The 20,592-nt window shown below is 37.6% G+C and overlaps 1 protein-coding gene across 1 annotated transcript in view; it reads left to right on the forward strand.

Moving 5' to 3' along the window:
- LOC126763674 (dopamine receptor 2-like) overlaps nucleotides 1-20,592 on the forward strand; it is a 39,168-nt gene that overhangs the window by 13,704 nt on the left and 4,872 nt on the right. The window contains exons 2-5 of the mRNA XM_050481392.1: nucleotides 12,736-13,502; nucleotides 17,680-17,782; nucleotides 18,033-18,158; nucleotides 19,827-20,010. Coding sequence (XP_050337349.1) covers nucleotides 12,785-13,502; nucleotides 17,680-17,782; nucleotides 18,033-18,158; nucleotides 19,827-20,010 — 1,131 coding nt within the window. The 5' untranslated portion in view covers nucleotides 12,736-12,784. The remainder of the gene's footprint in view (nucleotides 1-12,735; nucleotides 13,503-17,679; nucleotides 17,783-18,032; nucleotides 18,159-19,826; nucleotides 20,011-20,592) is intronic.

Consider the following 20,592-nt stretch of genomic DNA (forward strand, 5'->3'; position numbering starts at 1 on the left):
CGGGGGAAGCAGAGGAAGAGGAAGACCTCCACTCCGTTGGAAGGACCAAGTGGAGAAGGACCTGGCTTCGCTTGGAATATCCAATTGACGCCACGTAGCGAGAAGAAGAAACGACTGGCGCGCTGTTGTTAACTCGGCTATAATCGCTTAAGCGGTTTCTACGCCAATTAAGAAGAAGAAAGACGGGGCGAGGCTGGACCTCCTCTGCTGAAGAATCTCTACAGGAACTCACTAAGTGATCAAACCGCTATGGAGATACAACCTGACATACTTGCAAATACAGCAGAATGATGCGACCACATATTGGTGCTACTGCTTCATGTTTAAGGTTCTAGAAAGGCTAATGGAGGTAAGATCAATACCTCGAATGCGCAACATGCATACCCAAAGGGTCTGCCGTACACGAAGTGACAAATGTATTGAAAAGTCACTATATCACAAACAGTACGCAATGGCGGCCTTTCTTGATTTGAAGGAGCTTTCAACAATAAAAAAATAGGCACGATTATCGATTTTCTCTCAATTGGCGGCTTAGACGATTGCTGCTTATGAACGGTTTATAATGGCATCAAATGGTCCAGGACACGAACAAGCTACCTAAACAGAGGCTGGGGATAGTCATGTTTCCTTCAGTGAGATTATGGAAAGGGCTCTACGAAGGTTACATCTATGAGCAATGAATAACGACCCTTCCCTCATCCGGAGATACAACCCTTTCTCTTTCATTCACATCTAAATATTTGGGGGTTGAAATCGATATCAAACTAAATTGAAAGATTAACCTTGAATAAAGACCAAAATAAAGCGTATATCGCCCATTACACCTGCAAAAGAACACTTAGCAAGCACTGAGGCCTTAAACCAAATGTAGTTATGTGGATGTACACGATCATTAAACCAATCCGAGATGTCCGTACGGTTGGTTTGGTGGCCAGTTTTAAAGAAACAATATAGCATGAGGGAACTAATTGGATTACAGAGAGCAGCGTGTGCAGGAGTTACTGATGCTATTGGGTCATGTCCGATTGATGCTCAATGCACACAAGCATCAGCTGCCTACAGACGCCTTTATTCGGAAAGTATCAGCATGTTCTGCCATAAGAATACAGGATTTAGTGTCTGATCTTGAAATCTCTCTCTATCTGACTACCAATCTCAGCCAGTATCTTCCAAACGGTAGTCCTGGATATAGAGAAGGCCTATGGTACTGTATTAAATAACTACGGAAAGATATGGAAAGCAAGCATATACACCAATAGCCAGACAGAACTGCAGGGCTCGTCGACGCCTTCTATTCATTCCAACGTAGTTAACAATTGCAAGAAGTCTTTAAGCCCACTGGCAAGACAACTTCACTTCGCCTTAGTGTGGATTCACTGCGATAGGAACATTTTTTATAACGAAAAAGCAGACAAGGCTCCTAGTTTGAGCCTCTTCAGATAAATCCGAAGCGGAATTAATATCATGAGCGCTGGGAACAATAAAAAGAGATTATATCACTTTGAAGACCTAGCTCAATGTAGATGGAAATCAATAACCAACTGAAAGATAACGAAGCAGATATGGCTCAAGTATGATAAGACTAGAACTAAGTACTTATTACGTAGGTCCGGGTATGGTATTTTCAGACTTACAGCTACTATAACTCCACTGATCGTTTGGATAAGAGGCGCTTATTATGGTTCTGCCCTGTAACAATATTTGCCGCAGCAGCAAGCTATAAAAGAATAAGGAAACAGTGATTAATACAACATTTTTTTATTTCAAAGTAAATATAATTTAATGCATCATTGACGTAGTGCATTATATTAAACATTAGAAAAATCACGTGGCAGCACTACCTTTGTTTTGTATCTTTCTCATCCCTTTTAATAGGACGCAAAATTTGAACAGAAACATTGTTTCTTGTTTTTTCTCAATTGGACATTTCTTGAAAGTGACGATAACCTGCTGAATTGACATGAATTTTGAGGACGATGAATTTAACGTTCAAATACATACCACTCTATTATTTTGATCACTGCTGTAAATACATTGTATTGTGTATTACTAAAGTAACAAAAAAATTTGTATTTAAACTTACCTGAAGCATAAAATCTCAAATTTCCCAACTCTAAAGAAATAAGTTAAATAAAAATTAAATGAAATTTGTCTCTAGTCACATAAATTGGATTTAAAGAGGCTTAAATGAAAGTTATCTCTCCTAGGAGTGGTAGGGTAGTTAAAATATTATTTCATCACAGTTAAAATGTCATTAAATACCTTGAATCATAATTTTTGTGATCGATTTATTAAAGTTAATTTGGGATTTTTGTTTATTTTTTACGCATATATTTAATACTTTTGTTGTTGGGAGCCCTTTGGCGATAAGCATTTAATCGCTCATCCATACTATTGCTTAGTCATAGTTGTAACACATATTACAGTTATGTTTGTCCTATCCTAATGTAAATATTATGTTCATTTTAGGCATTTTCCCATTATCTCTTAATAGATACATAATAACTGAAATGGATTTTGACATTTACTGTGTTAACGGCTCTTTGCTGGAGCTGAGCAAGTTAGCTGTGTGAATGTGCTAAATGTCAAAATTATCTGCAATGCATTTGCAATTTATAGCCACTTGTTTGCTCAGTGTTAATGCTGTTCATGCTGAATTATTGTAGTGAGCAATATGAATTTCACTCTGCTGACACCCATGACACGGAAACATTTAAAACAGAGTTACAAGCATAAACGCTTAAATAACTTAGCGAAAATCATGTTTTGCGGACTTCTGCAGTCTAATATGAATGCCTACATTAATTGAAATAAGATTTCCTTTACATTCTTCGATATTTCGTACCTACATAAATAAGGACAATCTTTAAAATGTAGTGACACTTGAAATAATCTCTGACCAAGAGTTGTGGTTAATGTAAGTTCAGCAAATGGTTTCAAGATGAATTATTTACAATATTATTTACATGAATTTAAAATAATGTTCCTATAATAATACCAACATGTAAGTTTAGCATTCCCATTGATACTGTTTGAAAAAAAACCCTGAAATATGACAAGACTCACAAAATGGTCTACATCTTATCTCACCGGTTTATAACAAACATGTGCACGAACTGTGTTGTATAGGTTGGGGTTGCCCAAAGCCCGAACTTAAATCATATTGAGCAATTATAGCAAGCTCGACCGATTTTCTTGTCGTTCCAATAAACGAGACATTTTTAATAGACTGAAGGACTCCTGGAAAAACATACCATGTTATATACAAATCAGGCGAATCCGTTGCGCTATTGAGTATTCATTCACCTTGATGTGGTTCAATTTACCAACAACTCCTTCCTCCGAAAGTACTTTTTTACTTAAATATATACATATGCTTTATATAGTGTATATAAATGTATATCGGTTTGTCCCTATTACCATTGCAGTTCATTAATGTAATTTCATGCAAATTATTCAATTACGCAAGTTTTGCTAACAGATTTAGATGCAATCCCTTTTCTTGGTTCCTTGCAACGAATTTCAAAACATTTCACTTGCCACAACGAGACTACACTTACGGTGTCTTTTAATTAACTAATCTTTTGAGTCAAAGCAAACTATTTCAAAAGCGCACCACAAATACTTGTCTTGGCGTGTCGCTTTGAATTCACTTTAAATGGGTTCGTTTTCAATTGCCACACCTTCGCCTTCGCCCAATATAACTAGCTGCCTCTAATACCCGTTCTCAGGCACTTTGCACTGTGGCGACTTAATTACGAGATGCGCATAAATTACCGTCACAACGATAGCCAGAGCTCATCATGAATTTCAAAGCAGCGAAGGGACTGTCTGGCCATGAGCAGGTAGGAGACAGGGCTAGCACCGATGCCAATACAGCCATGCAGGGAAGAGCAAAAGCTGCGGTTATTTATAAGCCAAGTTGGTTTGACACTCTATTGGTGTTGGGGTTGGTGTGGCAAGTGTTACTTAATTCTCGCAATTAGCAAGAACCGAACAAAGATATCAATGGGGTCGATGGGTGCAAGGAGCTATGCAACATGATGTTGGTTAAAGCTTTGGCACAGTCTTGATCTTTTCATCCTCTTACAACATTTTGCTAGAGAGTATAACAGTTTGGTTCTCCGTCTGGTTGTACGTATCACCTAAAACTAATCGAGATATATAAAAGGTTGTATATTATATATAAATGATTAGGATGACGAGATGAGTTGAAATCCGGGTGACTGTCCGTCTGTTCGACCGTGCGTCCGTCCGTGTAGTCAATGAAAATTAAAATATTTTGATGAAACTTGTGACACATGATCCTTGGCAAAAGAGTGAGGTGGATTGGACCACTGCCCCGCCCACAAAAGGCCATAACTAAGCGTTAAAGGCACATGGCATCGCAGTAGCAATGAGCACCTCTGGGCTAAAAAATTTGAAAAAGTGGGCGTGGCCCTCTATTTTGCTTAGTGTACATATCTCCTAAACCACATAAGCCACAATAACCAAATTCGCTTAAACAAATCCTTTAGCACCCTTAGCGGCATCTTAAACATGGATGAAATCGGAAGCTAGTCCCGCTCACTCTTCAAAACGGTACTATTAAAAAATACAAAATGTGCGATAAATCAAAGACTAAATATGCCACAGAGGGGCCTCTTATCCGACGCAGATTTCTTCTTTTCATTGGTGATGCTTTTTTGGTGGCGATTCCTAAACCCAGCAAACAACCCTGGGGAGGGGACGTTTCGCCTTCTTACTTTAGCTCGCCTTCAAACGGATGACGGGGTCTAAGACCGAAAGTCATGAGCTACTTGAACCATACCATATGTAAAAAATCGTTTCTGACCTGTGAGCCTCTAAATTCATTGCAGAACAACTCTTGCCAACAGGTGCTACTTCGGACTAAGTAGGCAATTGGGAATGGAATTCCTCTTTCAACGAACAAAGACTCTATAAGTCATTCGTTATTCCCGTCCTGCTATATTGTGCAGAAGAATGGACGATGGTAACATCTGATGAGCCGACGTTACAAGTTTTCGAGAGAAAGACTTTGCGCATAGGCAACGGCGAATATCGAATTCGATGGAGCGATGAGCTGTACGAGTTATACGACGACATGTCGTCCGTATGAATGAAAACACTCCTGCTCTGAAAGTCCAGCACAAAAGGAGCAGAGGAAGACCTCCACACCGTTGGAGAGATCAGGTGGATAAGGACATGGCTGCACTTGGCATCTCGAAATGGCGCCAAATCGCTAAAAGCAGAAACTATTGGTGCGCTATTGTTAACTCGGCTATAACCGCGTAGGCGGTGTCCACGCCAGTAAAGAAGAAGAAAAAATATACCGGAAACATGAAACATTACACCAGAGATGCCTTTAAGCGAACCGGGTTAAAATTGGACGCTGGGCCTGGTACCGCCCACTTTTATGTAAAATCACATAGCTCGGGACTCGACCGACCGAAGTAAGCGCAATCGGACTACAACCACGCCTACGTTTCATATAGTAGAAGTTTAAATTCCACTTGCTTCTTTAAATTATATGTCTCACATTTTGATCGATATTTTCGGAAAAAATTCAGCCGAAGGCTGTGTAATCCACATTTCCGGTATCTGGGGCTTGAGTAGTTATAATTCGATTCGGGCACTTTTTAGTCATAAAGTGGCACACCTCAAATGCAATATAGAAACCATGTTTAATCCGGATATATTGATTGGTTCTTAATTTGTTTACTAGAAAGTGAATGAATAGATTTAAATTGTGTTATATGGGAAGTAGGCGTGATTCTTATCCGACTTCGACCATTGTAACATGGGAATATGATACGTGTATATCAAATTTGGTTAGAATTGATGAAGTGAGTCTATCTCGATTAGTTTTAAGTAATACAAGTACAAGTACAAACAACCATTAGGTGAACAAAACTACTGTGCAATCTTGCTGTATTAACAATCAGGTGACAAATTTGCTACAATATTTTGTGACTAACGACTAGAGACTATATTGTGAATAGTAAGTGATCATAAATTGAGACTTTGCTTCAAAATGTCTTAAATAGGGATTAGAGACCGCTTACTGAGGCGCGCTATTCTGTTTTATAAAGTTGTCACATTTTAAACAATTTTGCATCTAATCCCTTTACGGAGGTTAATTTCTGAGTTCGCCGTACGGATATAACTAGTAGCAAAATTCAATGTTCAAATTTGTTTAGCAGTTATGAGGTGTATTGTACAGATATAACGGTCCACTTATCAATGATTCTTAACCAATTAGAATCCATCTCCTAGTACCTCTTTGTGTAAAATATTGTTTTTTACCTGAATTAGTGATTATTTTATGTGTAAGAGTAATCTTTGTATTAGCTCTGTATCCTAAGCTCGTCAAAAATTAAATTAACCGTTAATATTTTTATTAGACCATTTTCACATTTTTGACACGAATTAGAAAACATGCAATGATGAAATAAAATAGTAACACTCGGTAAATGCACATCTGGCATTGTCAAAAGAGATACGATGGAATTTCGATATTCCTATTGTGTCAAAAAATATTGAAATTATTAAGCCACTGATGACACAATTTTTGTTTGACAGTTCAAACTATAAATAGGCACACATATGTATCAATATTGTTTTTATTTGGATCTTTTTGAAAAATATTGGAAATAAAATAAATAAGTGAAAACAGCTAAATCTGATCTTGAAAGTTTTTATTAAAAGGTACCTCTTCAAAAGCGTAAATTCAATTTATCCGTCAAAGCAAAAGTCTGAAGCAAAGCAAAGCAAAATTTGCATGTAAATCAGCTTTATATGTTTTTATACGCTTTCAAGGCCATCAACGAATAAGGATTGTATGCCCGTGCCTTTTGAAAAAAGAAGTATAATAACAAGTAAGGATGACCTTAGTCCGGGTGTAACCGAATATTTAATACTCCCGCAATTTGAAAAGACCAAAAGCGGGAAATTACCTTCAAGAGTTGGCACAACTTTATATTAAAAACAGTTCCAAAATAATGAGAATGAATGACCGTTCGCGCAGCTGTCGCACTGGAATCAGCTGTTTATAAATTTGCTGAGTGACAGTTCGGAGTATTGTTCACAAGTGTACAAAAGCGTTTTGTCAAAAGTGAACGCAAAAAAAGTGATCAACGATGGAATTCAAACGTAATAGTGTGATTGCTTTATATTTAGCTGGAAAATCACAACCAGCAATTTTTCGTGAGCTCAAACACCTTAATGTGGTTAAAGTTTTTGTTTATCGCACCATCACTCGTCACAATGATACTGGTAGCATCGCAAAACGCCATGGAGGTGGTCATCAAAAGACTGGAATGTCACGTGAGATGGTTCGGAAAGTGAAGAAGCGACTTGAGCGAAATCCATGACGAAGTGCCAATCAAATGGCTAAAGAACTGAAAATATCCAACCGCAGCATCCGACGTGTATTGAAAAATGAGCACAAGGTCAAGCCTTACAAGTTCCAAAAGGCGCATGAAAGCGGTCAAATTTCGAACATTGTGTTTTCTGACGAAAAAATTTTTCCAATTGAGCAATTCGTAAACTCTCAAAACAATAGAGTTTACTTGACCGACCGTTCATATGAGAATCTAAGTCATAGGTTGGCCACCAGGAGGCAGCACCCGCCACAAATATTGCTTTGGGCCGCTGTCACCGCAGATGGGCGCTCTCCAATTGTTTTCAGCTTGGCGTCAAAGTAAATGCGACAAATTATCAGGAAAGTATTCTGGAGGCTGCTTTGAAGCCGTGGGTAAACAAACAAGACTCAGCACCGTCTCACAAAGCGCGAGTGAACCAAGAATGGCTGAAAAACAACGTTCCGAACTTCATTAGGAGCACACAATGGCTCTCGAATTCACCAGATGCGAATCCAATGGGTTATTCTCTCTGGGCCATTTTGGAGAACAAAGTTCGAAGTAAAAAATACACCAGCTTCGACATGCTGAAGAAAGCCATTGTCCGTGAGTGTGCCAAAATACCGGCGAGTCACATTCGGGCAGCTTGCGATTCGTTATTTGACCGTCTCAAGGCCATAGTTAAGGCAAAAGTGAATTGGTCCTGAATTTATGATTATTTTCATACATTTTGTACTTTAAAATAAAAAAAATTAAATAATTTTCCAAACCGAATTTATGATTTTTTTTAATTGATACACTTCGAGTGCCGGACCCTGTATTATGTTAAATATATAAACAAAACGTCAACTAAATAATCGGAAGTCATTATATTACTACAATGAATTTTATCATATTCAACATTAAGCCACATTATTTTAGAGAAATCTACTTAATTTCATTAAAAACTCAGACATTCGAAAACGTGTAAGCTCTAATATATCCAAAATTATACGTTTACTTAATTTAAATTACATACATAGGCTATAAATTATATTACTTATAAGTATATGGGGATGGGGGACGGGTGATGGGTGATTGGGTTATTACTGATCCTATTTGAATAATTTTAAACACATAGACACATTCTTATTGGAGCGAGCTGCTCTATGAAGATATATCAAAGGTATGTACAGTATAAAGTCAACAGAAAGTTAGAAAATGTTTCTATTAGATATATGGGGGCTTCGTGAAGTATTGAACCGATGTTATTCCTTTTCGGTAGTTCCATATATTATTTCAAGAAAAAAATGTTCGCTGAATATTATTAAATCATCTCTCTATCGGCCGAAATTTTAAGGAAAAAGTCAGCCATAGCAGCCTTGAAAAATTAAGGTCCGATTTCGAATTTTTGTACGTGAGATCTCGTACTTTAAAAGTTATATTTCAAGCTGCAATACCAACCTCACACGGGTGCCAAGAAACGTTTGTATGAAGTTTCGTTAAGATGTCTTAAATTCTACTGAAGGTATCTCCCGGTATACTCGTCTTTTCATCCCGATCCAGTGGTATCAATGGAAAACTTTGCAAAGTTGCGGAGACCAGATACATATCCATATATATGTACATGTGTATATTAAAGTATCCAGTTGTCTCTATTTATTCTGTCAACCGAAGAGGTGGTGTTGAGTCCACACTCGCAAAAGAAAAAGTCCATAAGTATGTAGAAACCAGTGAGTTTTTAATGCCCTCACCACTTGAAGGACATCAATACATTTGCGAAATATGTTTGGTATACTAGTATAAGGTAACAAAAATACCTATTTCGTTACGAAATCAAGTGAAAGAATTAACTTTCAAGTTTGCTGAATATCTACAAAATGTAGGAATTATTTGGAGGAAAGCAAATTTTGTGAAGCAAAACCAAACAAAATCTCATTAGAAACTTTGAGGCGTTACACACTCCTCTTTTAGCATATACGAGTATACTGTTGTTATTTACCAAGGTACCTTAAATAACCGTTTGTTCAAGTGAATATGCGAGCACAATCTGAGGATTTTTACCCTGTAAAATATAGGTACGTTCTTTTTCTGTTTTTAAAGCAAACTTCTTTTACCAAATCACTGAAATAAACTACAAAACTTGGCAAATACACCCACATATTCTTCTTGCATTTTGCTGCACCGCTCAGCCGCCACCTACTCTCCACCTTTCTCATCGTACCGATGCCCTTGTTTGCACATTAACGCCTTTGAGGCCCATTCGTTTTGAAATGCAATTAGTCGATTACCCACACAGGCGAGCGGTTGCAAATGCATTGGAGGCACGCATTTCCGACTTCTGCCTCGCAAATTGCACACACACACACATGTTTGTATGCGGCAGTTTCAGTAGCTTCAATGCATGCCGAAAATGCACCCTCAGGCGTATGCGAAAACCGTTAACTTTTTGTTTTTCGTAGTTTGTTGCATTTAGGACGGAAAGCATTGGCCTCGAAGTGCAGTCGCTTGCAGCAAAATACAAATACCCTTGACAATTACGGAGCCAAGTGGAAAACTCTACAGCTCAGCGCTGCCAACTACTTTCCCGTTCTGAATGGGTGTAGGCATGCATGTGTATATTAAAATAAAATCTCTCACGCTCAGAACGCAATTGACACTTAATCAAAAAGCCCCTAAAATTCCTTCCATTGGATACAACTACATATAATTACGAAACTTCAATAAGAAACTAAATTAAATTAAAATGTTTTATGCAAAAGCTTTAAAGGAATTTCGGCTAATTCGCTGGAAATTCGATTGAAATAATAATAATTTGAGTTTATGCAGAATATGCGAAAATACGCACCAATTTAAAAAATTCTTGTCGGCGGGATGCCCTGTTGGTTTATAGTACACTGAGTGAAATATTAAGGTAATCATTTAATATCTCAAACTTGAAGCATTTATTGCAAATTTCGCAAAATGGCAATATCTCAAAACATCTGCTCATTTTTGCATACAGCACAGCTTATTTTGTAACAATATATGCGGTATAAAGTCACCTGGAAGTTCGAAAATCGTTGTGTTAGGTATATGGGAGCTAAGGGAGCTGATTGAAACGATTCATCCCATTTCTGACACACGGACATACCATTGTCAAGAACAGTATAGAAAATCTCATTCCATCTCACTGGTAAAATGCAATGTCTCTGGCGTATTTAGTTATGGATTTAACGCGCTTTTAGTAGTTTTTAATAGTATTGTGGTGTGAGCGTGTTAACATCCGACTTTTTCCATCCGAGAATTTCCTAAGCGGCTTTGGCTATTGCAGCTTTGGTGGCGTAGGAAATATCTACAGTAAACCTATTAATGGGCTGGTCTCTCCCTCATTTTGAAAAATTTCAGCCCCTTGCCACTTCTATCCTCTATGCCAAATTACAGTTCTAAATTCGATAAATGGTGGTCAGAGTTTCTCCTTAAATAAGAAGATCGATGCTGTGGGATGTAAGAGTGAAGCGGCAAATGAAGAATTATATATTTCGAAAGGAGTGTTTGGCATACCTAGAAATACATGTAGTAAATTAACAAAGCAATGTAAACAGTGAATTTAGCATCTTATCGTTAGAACTACACCAATATCCAAATAAATTTTATAACTACGCATTAATAGACATTCGACTATATCCTTAATAAAATTGCACCACATCTTCAAAATAATTGGACATTTTTTATTAACACACTTTTCCACCATGTGATAAATTAATAAAAATAATAATAGTAAAAAATCGAAAACAGTAAAGAAGAAAGCAACAAACACTAATAATAGCGAAAAGATTTCAAGCGAGCACAAATATAACTACTGTATAAATTTGTATACCCTTGCAACATGATGCTTCAGAATATATTAGTTTCGTTCATAGATATTAGGTTATTGATGATCAAAATGACGAGACGAGTTGAAATCCCGTTGTCTGTCTATTGACCATGGGTGTAACTTGAGTAAAAATTTAAATATGGAAATTTCTTTCATAAACTGTGAAGATGAGCGAAATCGGACTGCAACCATGCCTACTTCCACATAACAAACTTTTTAATTCCATCTAATTCTTTCAATTTACAGTAAACCCCTGCAAAATAGTGCTTGCAAAGCTATTTAATCTTATGCTAAATTTTCGATATCGGACACTTCCGAAGTCGCATGTCTTTTCGTGGATACATATAGTACAACACATTCTATATGTGGATCTCAGTGCGCATGATTTTTTTCCTACCGAACATATCGGTCAACATTTAAGCTGTAGTCTTGAAATTCGGGGAAAATATTCTTGTGATGACATTATGCCAAAAATGGGTAGAATAGGATCAATATACTATATATCTAAAATAAATATTCTCAAACTACACTTTGATTTTAGACGTCCAATAACTGTAACCTTAATGAAATTCAGTAAGAATGTCTTCATTATAACAATTCATGCTTTTGCCTAAAATGTAACAAATTAGGACAATACGATTCAATAACTTTCAAACACCCACTTGAGTTTATACCTTGAATATTGGCGAATCCGTCAGATTTCTTAATGAAATTCAGAGAAACTGAATTAAATCGTGTCAAAATGATCCTTAGTCCCCTAATACCTTATACATATATTTTATACAAGAAAATTTATATAAATTATACAAGAATTTCAAACTTCGGCATGGCTTTATAGCGTATATATCGGTTGAAATGTGAGATATCTTAGCAAAATTGAATGAAAGTATAATTTTGGATGTATGTAATATAGTAATTACTTTAATTCCCAAATAAGTACTGATTTTGATTGGTTGAAAATTAGCACCTTTGATTATACTTTTACAAATACTATCTCATATGAGTTAGTCACGATTTTGAGAAAAAGTATACCAATTGGGTCCCGAAATTGGGCTGACTTGGTGTCCAGCCTCACTTAATAAAGGAAAATGATTTCCGTCGTCACACGACCTGCAAAATGTGTTTGTTATCCAGCAACCCTATATTATTATTATGATATGATATAATGCTACAGAACCAACCATAGGAGAGACCTAAAATTCATAACGGTGGGTATGTGAATCGTGCCCCTCTCTGGGGTAATCTTCGGCACAGCACAGAGTGCAGTGATTTTCCAAAGCTTTTTGGAAGCACACATATGTGTATACATGTATGTATGTACATATGTAAATAGTCTGCCACAGCAGATGTTTTCCGTAATCGGAGGCCGACAAGCTTCAAATTCGGTCAAGAACAAAGCCGTGAGTGGCATGTGTTGAAAAGGATTTGCGTGCAGCGACATCGTCTGTGTGGGTGAAAGACATACATGCATATATTTGTATATGTATATAACAATTTTTTGATAAGCCAAATTTTGAATGATTTCTATCTTCATTTCAGCATCAAACGTCAAACTTAGGACTTTGAAAGCGGCAAATTAGTGTCTATAATGACAGTTTGGCCTTCCGATGCAAATTCCAACGAAGACCTACTCGCCATCATCTGGGCAATACCAGCTGGAAAGAAGAATGGCAATGGAAATAACTCGTTGCACAAAATCGCCAAAAATGTACCGTTAATGATGACGCGTAACGAAATTCACAATCGAATGGCACAAAAAATGCCATATGCGATGTATTACAGCGCCAATCGCTACGACAACAACAATAGTCCATATGACACTGGCAACAGTAGCGCGCAGCTGCTACATGCACCCACAATAACAACAGTGACAACACTAACTGATTCGACACACACGAGTAAAATCATGTATGACGAGCAAAACCTGGAAGTCATCAATCGCTCACTCTTGCTGACGACAGCTGTCAGCGCCACCGCAACGCCCGCCAGCGGCAGCAACAACAGCAGTCCGCTTCAAACGGGGTTTATAGCCAACATCACTAATAACGTCGCAACTGCCATTGACGCGGACGAGGAATGGGCGCGGTTCTACGACCTGATGCTGTCGTGGCAGGGCATTTGTCTAATTGCTGTCTTCAGCACTTTCATTGTGGTTACCATCATCGGCAACACTCTCGTCATATTGGCCGTCATAACAACGCGTCGCTTAAAAACGGTCACCAACTGCTTCGTTATGAGCTTGGCCATCGCTGACCTTCTGGTGGGTATATTTGTGATGCCACCCGCTGTAGCTGTCCACTTGATAGGTGAGTCACAGTACGAGAAATGGCGGTCCAATGATATTTCCGTTCAATTATGTCGAAAATGATTGCCACAACTCTAATATTGATTTCGTATTTACATACTTACCTATGTTCATATGTATGGAAGTATATAGTAGGAATCATATTCATTACAAGATTTAATCTTCTCGATTCAAAATTACCGTTGCTTATTATAGTAAGGTTTGTTTCCACACTATTTTGTAGCATTATCTTAGCAGCTATCAGAAAGAAGAACACATAGTTTAAAAATCGAGAGAATTTCACACCGAAAAACTGTTATCGAAAAAATCAACAAATGTTGGCCAAACAATGTGCTTTCAGCTGTTTATAACAGAAATTTTTATGAAAAATTCAACGACAACTTTTCGACGAAATAGCAAATGGATAGCAATCATATTTGGTAGCTCATAAGCTCCTACCATGAGTCATAGACTCGCTAAGTTTCATTACTTTATTTTGCTTTGTGCCTGAGAAATTTATTTTAAATCAACCTAATTAACTTAAATGAAATATATACATATATATACATCTGGATATGATATTATCTCTAAAGAGGCTGCACTACATTTGGTATATAGGAAAACTCCAACCAGAGAAAATCTGGACTGATTGCATTACTCAAGTAAACTTCAGAATATGCATTAAGATATAGTATATCCAGTATTATTCGCACTTAGATATACATACATATGTACATATATGGTATAAAGCCAAGCATTTGAATTTCTTATAATAGGTATATGGGGCCTAGGGGTATACTCATTTGATTTTATCCAATTTTGACATTACGACATATTAACAAAAAGAGGCTCTATGAATTTCCTTAACTTTTTATATACTATTTCTATATTTTTAACTCATATAGTGACACCTTAATATTAAGTATTAAGCTTATAAGCGATGTTGCGTCTTCCTTTATGTGGATTGGGCACAGCACACTTAAAAAGAGCTTGGAATGTCGTCCCATAGTTGCTGACGAGTGTTCTCGAAGAGCAGAAATGCAAGTCGAGTAGAAAATAGTTCGGATCTCCATCATTCCTTGTGTTTGTTAACCTGCGGTTTTTGCTGCGCGGAGAACTCGGAGCGTACGCACATCTACAACACTGTAGACGTGTCTTCCGTCTATCACAACATGATCGACATTGTTGGTGGGGTTCGAACCGTAGGCAGCCAGGTAGCTTGATGAATTTTCTTCTGCTGGAATCAAGTCATATAAATAATTATATTTCGGTCCCCGGCCAGGTCGATAAGCCTTAGCCCATTTGGGGATGTTTCATTGTGGATGCTGAATTTACCGGCCTTTATGCCAAAGATACCTTCTTTGCCTACCCTGGTGTTAAAGTCGCCAATCACGTCGCCACCTTATGCCCTCCAAGCGCTCATAGAAAGCATCTTTGGCCACATCGTCCTTCTCTTCCGTCGGTGCGTAGGCCCAAATTAGCGATATGTTGAAGAACTTCGCTTTGATGCGGATTGTGGCCACGAATCCGACAACGAATATGCGCTCATTTATATGGCCTCTGTAGTAAATGAGACAATAACCTACTCGTCTCAGTCCTTGTCCCGTCCATCGCACTTCTTGGACGGCGGTGATGTCAGTCTTTATTTTTACAAGCACATCAATCAGCTGGGCAGTGGCACCTTCCCAATTAAGAGACCGGACATTCCAGGTGCATGTCATCCAGGGGTATTCCTTAATGCGTTTGCCGTCATCATCAAGAGGGGTTCCTTTTCAGTGGGTGTGTGTTTTACGTGGCGGGTCCCAAACATAGCTCACAGCCGTGGGGAAGAATGATTCGCCTTCCTACTGTAGCTCACCTTCAAACGGATGTTCTTTGGCTACCTAAAGGATACTTGGTCTGGGACCGCAAGTTTTGAGCTGCTTGGGCCATATGTAAAAGAATCGTTTCTAGCCGCGTGAACTTCAACACATGACCCCATCCTCCCATGTATATTAATAGTTTGCGTAATAATGTATATATGATTTGTATATTTTATTTTAATTCCTATTTTAAAACCTATCTTTTATTATACCAAAATATAGAACTTATATGTATGTTGTATAAAAAGTTGATTCAAGTGGCTTTATTTTTCCGCTACAAATACTACTCTGTGATACTTTAGGGAGGAGTTTCAGCTTTAGGTCATGTACATCCAGTGCAAACAACTCATTGATTAAATATTTGCGCTAACAAAGACGACGTTGGTTTTAAAATTCAACTTTGGTTTCCAGTAACTCGGTTAAAAGTGTTTCGTGAGGATAACAGTACATTTGTATGTAAATAGTAATGGTGCATACATATATAGAAGCAATGGGTGGAAGGTAGAAACGAGATAAAGAGGAAACGAAGTCCATTCAGCACTGAACTTTTCAACGTTCTCTTTATTACAATAAGCCGATTTGCACCGTTACTCAAATTTTTTGTTACAAAAATTCTTTTTTTCATTCTTTATACCCTCTAAAGGTAAAACTTGTGACTATATTCTTATTCTCACTATATTTGTATTTTCGGAAATAAAGTAAATAAAGAACAAGTAAGGAAGGGTCAAGTTCGGGTGCAACCGAGAATTTTATACTCTTGCAACCTGCAAGAATCAAAGCCAGGGCAATACCTTAAGGTGTAAAACGTCAACCAGAAGATTTTATATATATGTACATCTATTGTATGTATAACCCTTCATCCGTCTCTATTAGTTTTGGGTGATACGTACAACCGTTAGGTGAACAAAACTATTAAACTCTGTAGCAACATCTTGCAGGACTATAAAAAGGGTGGCATGTTGAGCAACAGAACCCTTTGTCGCATAACAAAAGTTTTCGCCATTTGACCCTTGGGTGCAAGGTGAAAAACGTTAATGTCTTCGAAAAATAATTTGCTTTTTTCCATAAAAGTATCTTCATTGGCAAGCTTGTAGAATAGGGTTGAAGAGGCATTAAATTTTTCAGTACACTGGCGGGAGGTGAGCTCGTTAGGTAAGCATACTTTACGTCGGTACCTGTCCGTTTCCAGTCAAAGAAATCTTAAGCTAAAATTTAAAATAAGAGACAGACTTTGCGTGCATGTGCAACTGAAGGATAACTTTTACCCTGATTTGTTAACAATTTACGGGTTTATGCTTTTGAAAGTTAATTTCGGCTTCACCGACTCTGGAATACCCACCGACTTGAAAAAAATTATCAGCTTGGTGAGAAAAGAGCGTGTGCAAAATTTCACATAAAAACTTATTTCAAATACTGAGTGACTAGTTCGCATATGTATGTACAGAAAAGCCGGAGATGACTAAATTGAATCAGCTCGTCACGCTGATCATTTATAAATACACTATCTAGGGTCTCCGGCGATTCATTATGGGAGCTACAAATATATTAAATTAACTTAATGCATACATTCTTCGGTGTATAAAAGTACAGGACAGGTTAGTCAAAGACATTGAAATCGAGAGATCCGTACCAATTATTGCGTCGAAGAAAAAGATTCAGGTCTTTTGGCACGAGTCCAGCATAGAAAACTATAACCGAAATGTGTTGAGTCGATGCATAATATATGTTGAGATCCTAAGGAAATGTTTGTAAATTTTAGTAGCTTTGGTACATATCATATTCACTTAAATTCATAATTGAAAACTCAATCAGTTCGTCGACAGAGCCCTTTCACATACATGCCATAGTAACCTACTGATTCCCCAATAATCTATATGTATTGTGATATCACCGTTCTGTTAATTCGGCAACGCTTCCTTTAGCCTAAAATTTCAGCTCATCTTTGAATAGTTCACAATTTTGCTCCGCACTAATGCTCTGTTGAAAATAGCAGATCTTTTCGCATTCAAAACCACCGTCATTTTTGTATTGTCACCTTGCGCCGTAGTGACAGCGCTTCCTTAAAAAAAGACATTTGCCATTTTCATCTCACCTTTTTATCCATGGTCAATACAACACATAAACACCTTTTCAGATATCCTTAGGAGAAAAATTATAGTTTTCGACCGCTCGTATTTTCAGTGGTGTTTTTTTATTTTTATTTCGGTTTGCTTTGCACTTTTTTATTTCGGTTTACTTTGCATTTTTCTGTGGAAACTTTTAATCCAATTTTATTGGTGCTTTGCTTGCGAGGAAATCACTTAAATTGCATGTCCCTGGCACTTCGTTTCTTTGCAGGCTCCTGGCGTCTGGGATGGGTGCTCTGCGACATTTGGATATCACTGGATGTGCTGCTCTGTACGGCATCTATACTGAGCCTGTGCGCCATCAGCGTCGACAGGTGAGTACGAATAGGGGCGAATGAGCGCCTAATGACCAGGTCATACCATGCAATTATCCGTTAAATATTTGAGTATGTCGAAACGTTAAGTGGAACTTTTAATGAAGAACAAATTTGAGATAATGTTTTTTTTTTTTGGAAATGAGCATCGGAAAAAAGAAACATTTGAAATTTTTTTATCAATGCCATTAATTTTTATAAGCCACCTTCACTTGAGGTGTCCTCTACCTTGCTCTTTTGTTTGCTTTAGGTACTTGGCCGTTACGCAACCTCTGACCTATTCACGCAGAAGACGCTCCAAGCGATTGGCGTTCATAATGATTCTGGTTGTTTGGGTCCTGGCTTTGGCTATCACGTGCCCGCCGATGTTGGGTTGGTAAGTATGTACGTATATGTGAGTGTGGCTGTGTAGGTGCGATTGTACTTTTTACAAATTGTCTGGCGGGCATTAAAGGTGCATTGCTTGATTAAATTGGAACAGTCCAAAAAGCTCTCACTGCCAGACCATTATTATGTGAACTGTGGATGTGAACGTTCCTTTCTACCCAAAGTGGGGCACACGTTTAATGAATATGACATTGTTAGGAAATATAAAGTTCGCAATGACTTCTGAAAAGGTTTTTTGATCACTTTTCAATTACTGGGAAGTTTTACTTCGGAAAATAAATTCTAAATAACTGAGCTGGTTTGAAAGGAATATTTGCTAGTATTTCAGCAGTTCATTTTCGAGAAAAGCTCATTGATTTTCTATCAAACTAGCAGAGTCTTAACATGGATGTTTATGATTTTCTGCGCTGTAATGTAAACTTCTAGGAATAGGTACAGAAGTGTGCTTGGTTACATCTATAACCTCCGCTTTTTTGATCCTATAGTTGACACACAACAAAACTTCTCCAAGTGTAACTCTTGGTTATTGTTGGTTTATAAAAAATGGTTTAGTGTGTGTGTATGTAATCCTGAATAACTTCGACATTTGCTAATCGACTGGGTTACTGGTAGATATTTCTTGGAAACAAAATATTGCACTTCACATTGAAAATAGCACAGGTCCACCAAAGAAATTGTTTAGGGGTTCTCTTCACCAAACCTGTTGTTTCACATGTTTTTGCGCTCGCTGAGCACGAATCTGAAGTTCGTTTTGCACCATCAAGCCATAATTTGTTTCTAACCCCAAGAAACATGGTGGATTTTGAGTGGCAAACTCAACTTTTTCACCATTTTTAAATATTGACTAATTTGCTTAAAAACCTGTTACTCGGGGGTTTTGGGAGTTTTCTATAACGTCGAAATTATAATGACAAACAGTTTATTGTGGAATTGTGTGGGTACGAGACTTTTGGAGCCTGTCAGAATGGTGTTATGCTACCTAAAATCCTCAAAAGACGCAGTCCAAATATTGGTGTCAGTGACTTCGTGTTGCCAGCCATTCTCAAACTATTGAGATGCTCGTATGACTTAAACATCCGAAGTTGGCAATTAGAGTTTGAATTATCATAATCCATAGGAATTCCTTCGAAATGTCTATTAACATTACTTAAACTTTCTTTTGATAGTTGTCTGAAATCGGGGTGCAACCACGCCTACTTCTCATACATTTGTATATCACAATTCTAAATTCTGCATGATTCTATCACCTTACTTTACCAGAACCCATATTATCGACATGTAACTGTGCACCCCAATTTTATTAAAGGTATGCATTCTCACGTCCAAAACTAGTCGAAATCGGATTATAACTTTTCAAGTCTCCTACCGAATATATGACCTTCAATGCCTACGGTTGAAACCTTACCGTAAATATCGGCCAACCTGAAAGGTATTAGAGTCAGAGAGTTGATTGATGATGTTAACAAATGGAGGCTTATAACGGATTTATAATCTCAGCATTAGTTAGTTTTAATCACAGTGTCAACAATTTTTGTCTTTCTTTTGCTATTTTTGCTTTTCTTTTGCTATGTGCGGATGTTTATTGTGGATAAAAAATTACATAACATTTTCAATTTAAATACTGCATAATTTCCAAATTTTGCCTCCGACCAAATAGGTACGAGCCAGGGCGACGCGACCTAAGCGAGTGCCGTTACAATCAGAACGAAGGATATGTGATTTTCTCCGCCATGGGCTCATTCTTCATTCCGATGGCCGTTATGATTTATGTTTATGCGAGAATTTCATGTGTTATTGCGTCGCGCCATGACCACATGACGGACATCAGTGTACATAATAAGGTGAGTAACGTGTGTCTTTCTAGCAAGGTGTTTTTTAGTTGAATTTTGATTAAATTCATGTGCTTTGACATTGAAAATGTCGGGTCGAAAAATATGCATTAAATGTAATTTCGGAAATGTGTTGCTGTCCTTTTCGGCATTTTTATACTCTTGCAACATGTTGCTACAGAGTATAATAGTTTTCTTCACCTAACGGTTGCACGTGCCACCCAAAACTTATAGAGATAGATATAGGATTATACAAGTATATATATAAATGATCAGGATGACGAGACGAATTAAAATCCGGAAGACTGTCTGTCCGTTTGCCCAGCTGTAACTTGACTAAAAATTTAAATTTAATAAACAGTGTGAAAATGGATGAAACCAGAATATTACCCCGTTCACTGCCCAAACAACGGTACTGTTAATAACTACGAACAGAACGATAATTCAATAACTAAATATGCGTGAGACATGAAATTTTACCTCCGAGATTGTATGAGAGGGTTTATGGCATTGTGAAAATTGGACGATTGACGTGGCACGGCCCACTTTTTGGTGAAATCGCATACCTCGCCACCCGACCAACCAATTTCGACT

This window comes from Bactrocera neohumeralis, chromosome 2 (genome assembly GCF_024586455.1).
Source record: "Bactrocera neohumeralis isolate Rockhampton chromosome 2, APGP_CSIRO_Bneo_wtdbg2-racon-allhic-juicebox.fasta_v2, whole genome shotgun sequence".
Lineage (NCBI taxonomy): Eukaryota > Metazoa > Arthropoda > Insecta > Diptera > Tephritidae > Bactrocera > Bactrocera neohumeralis.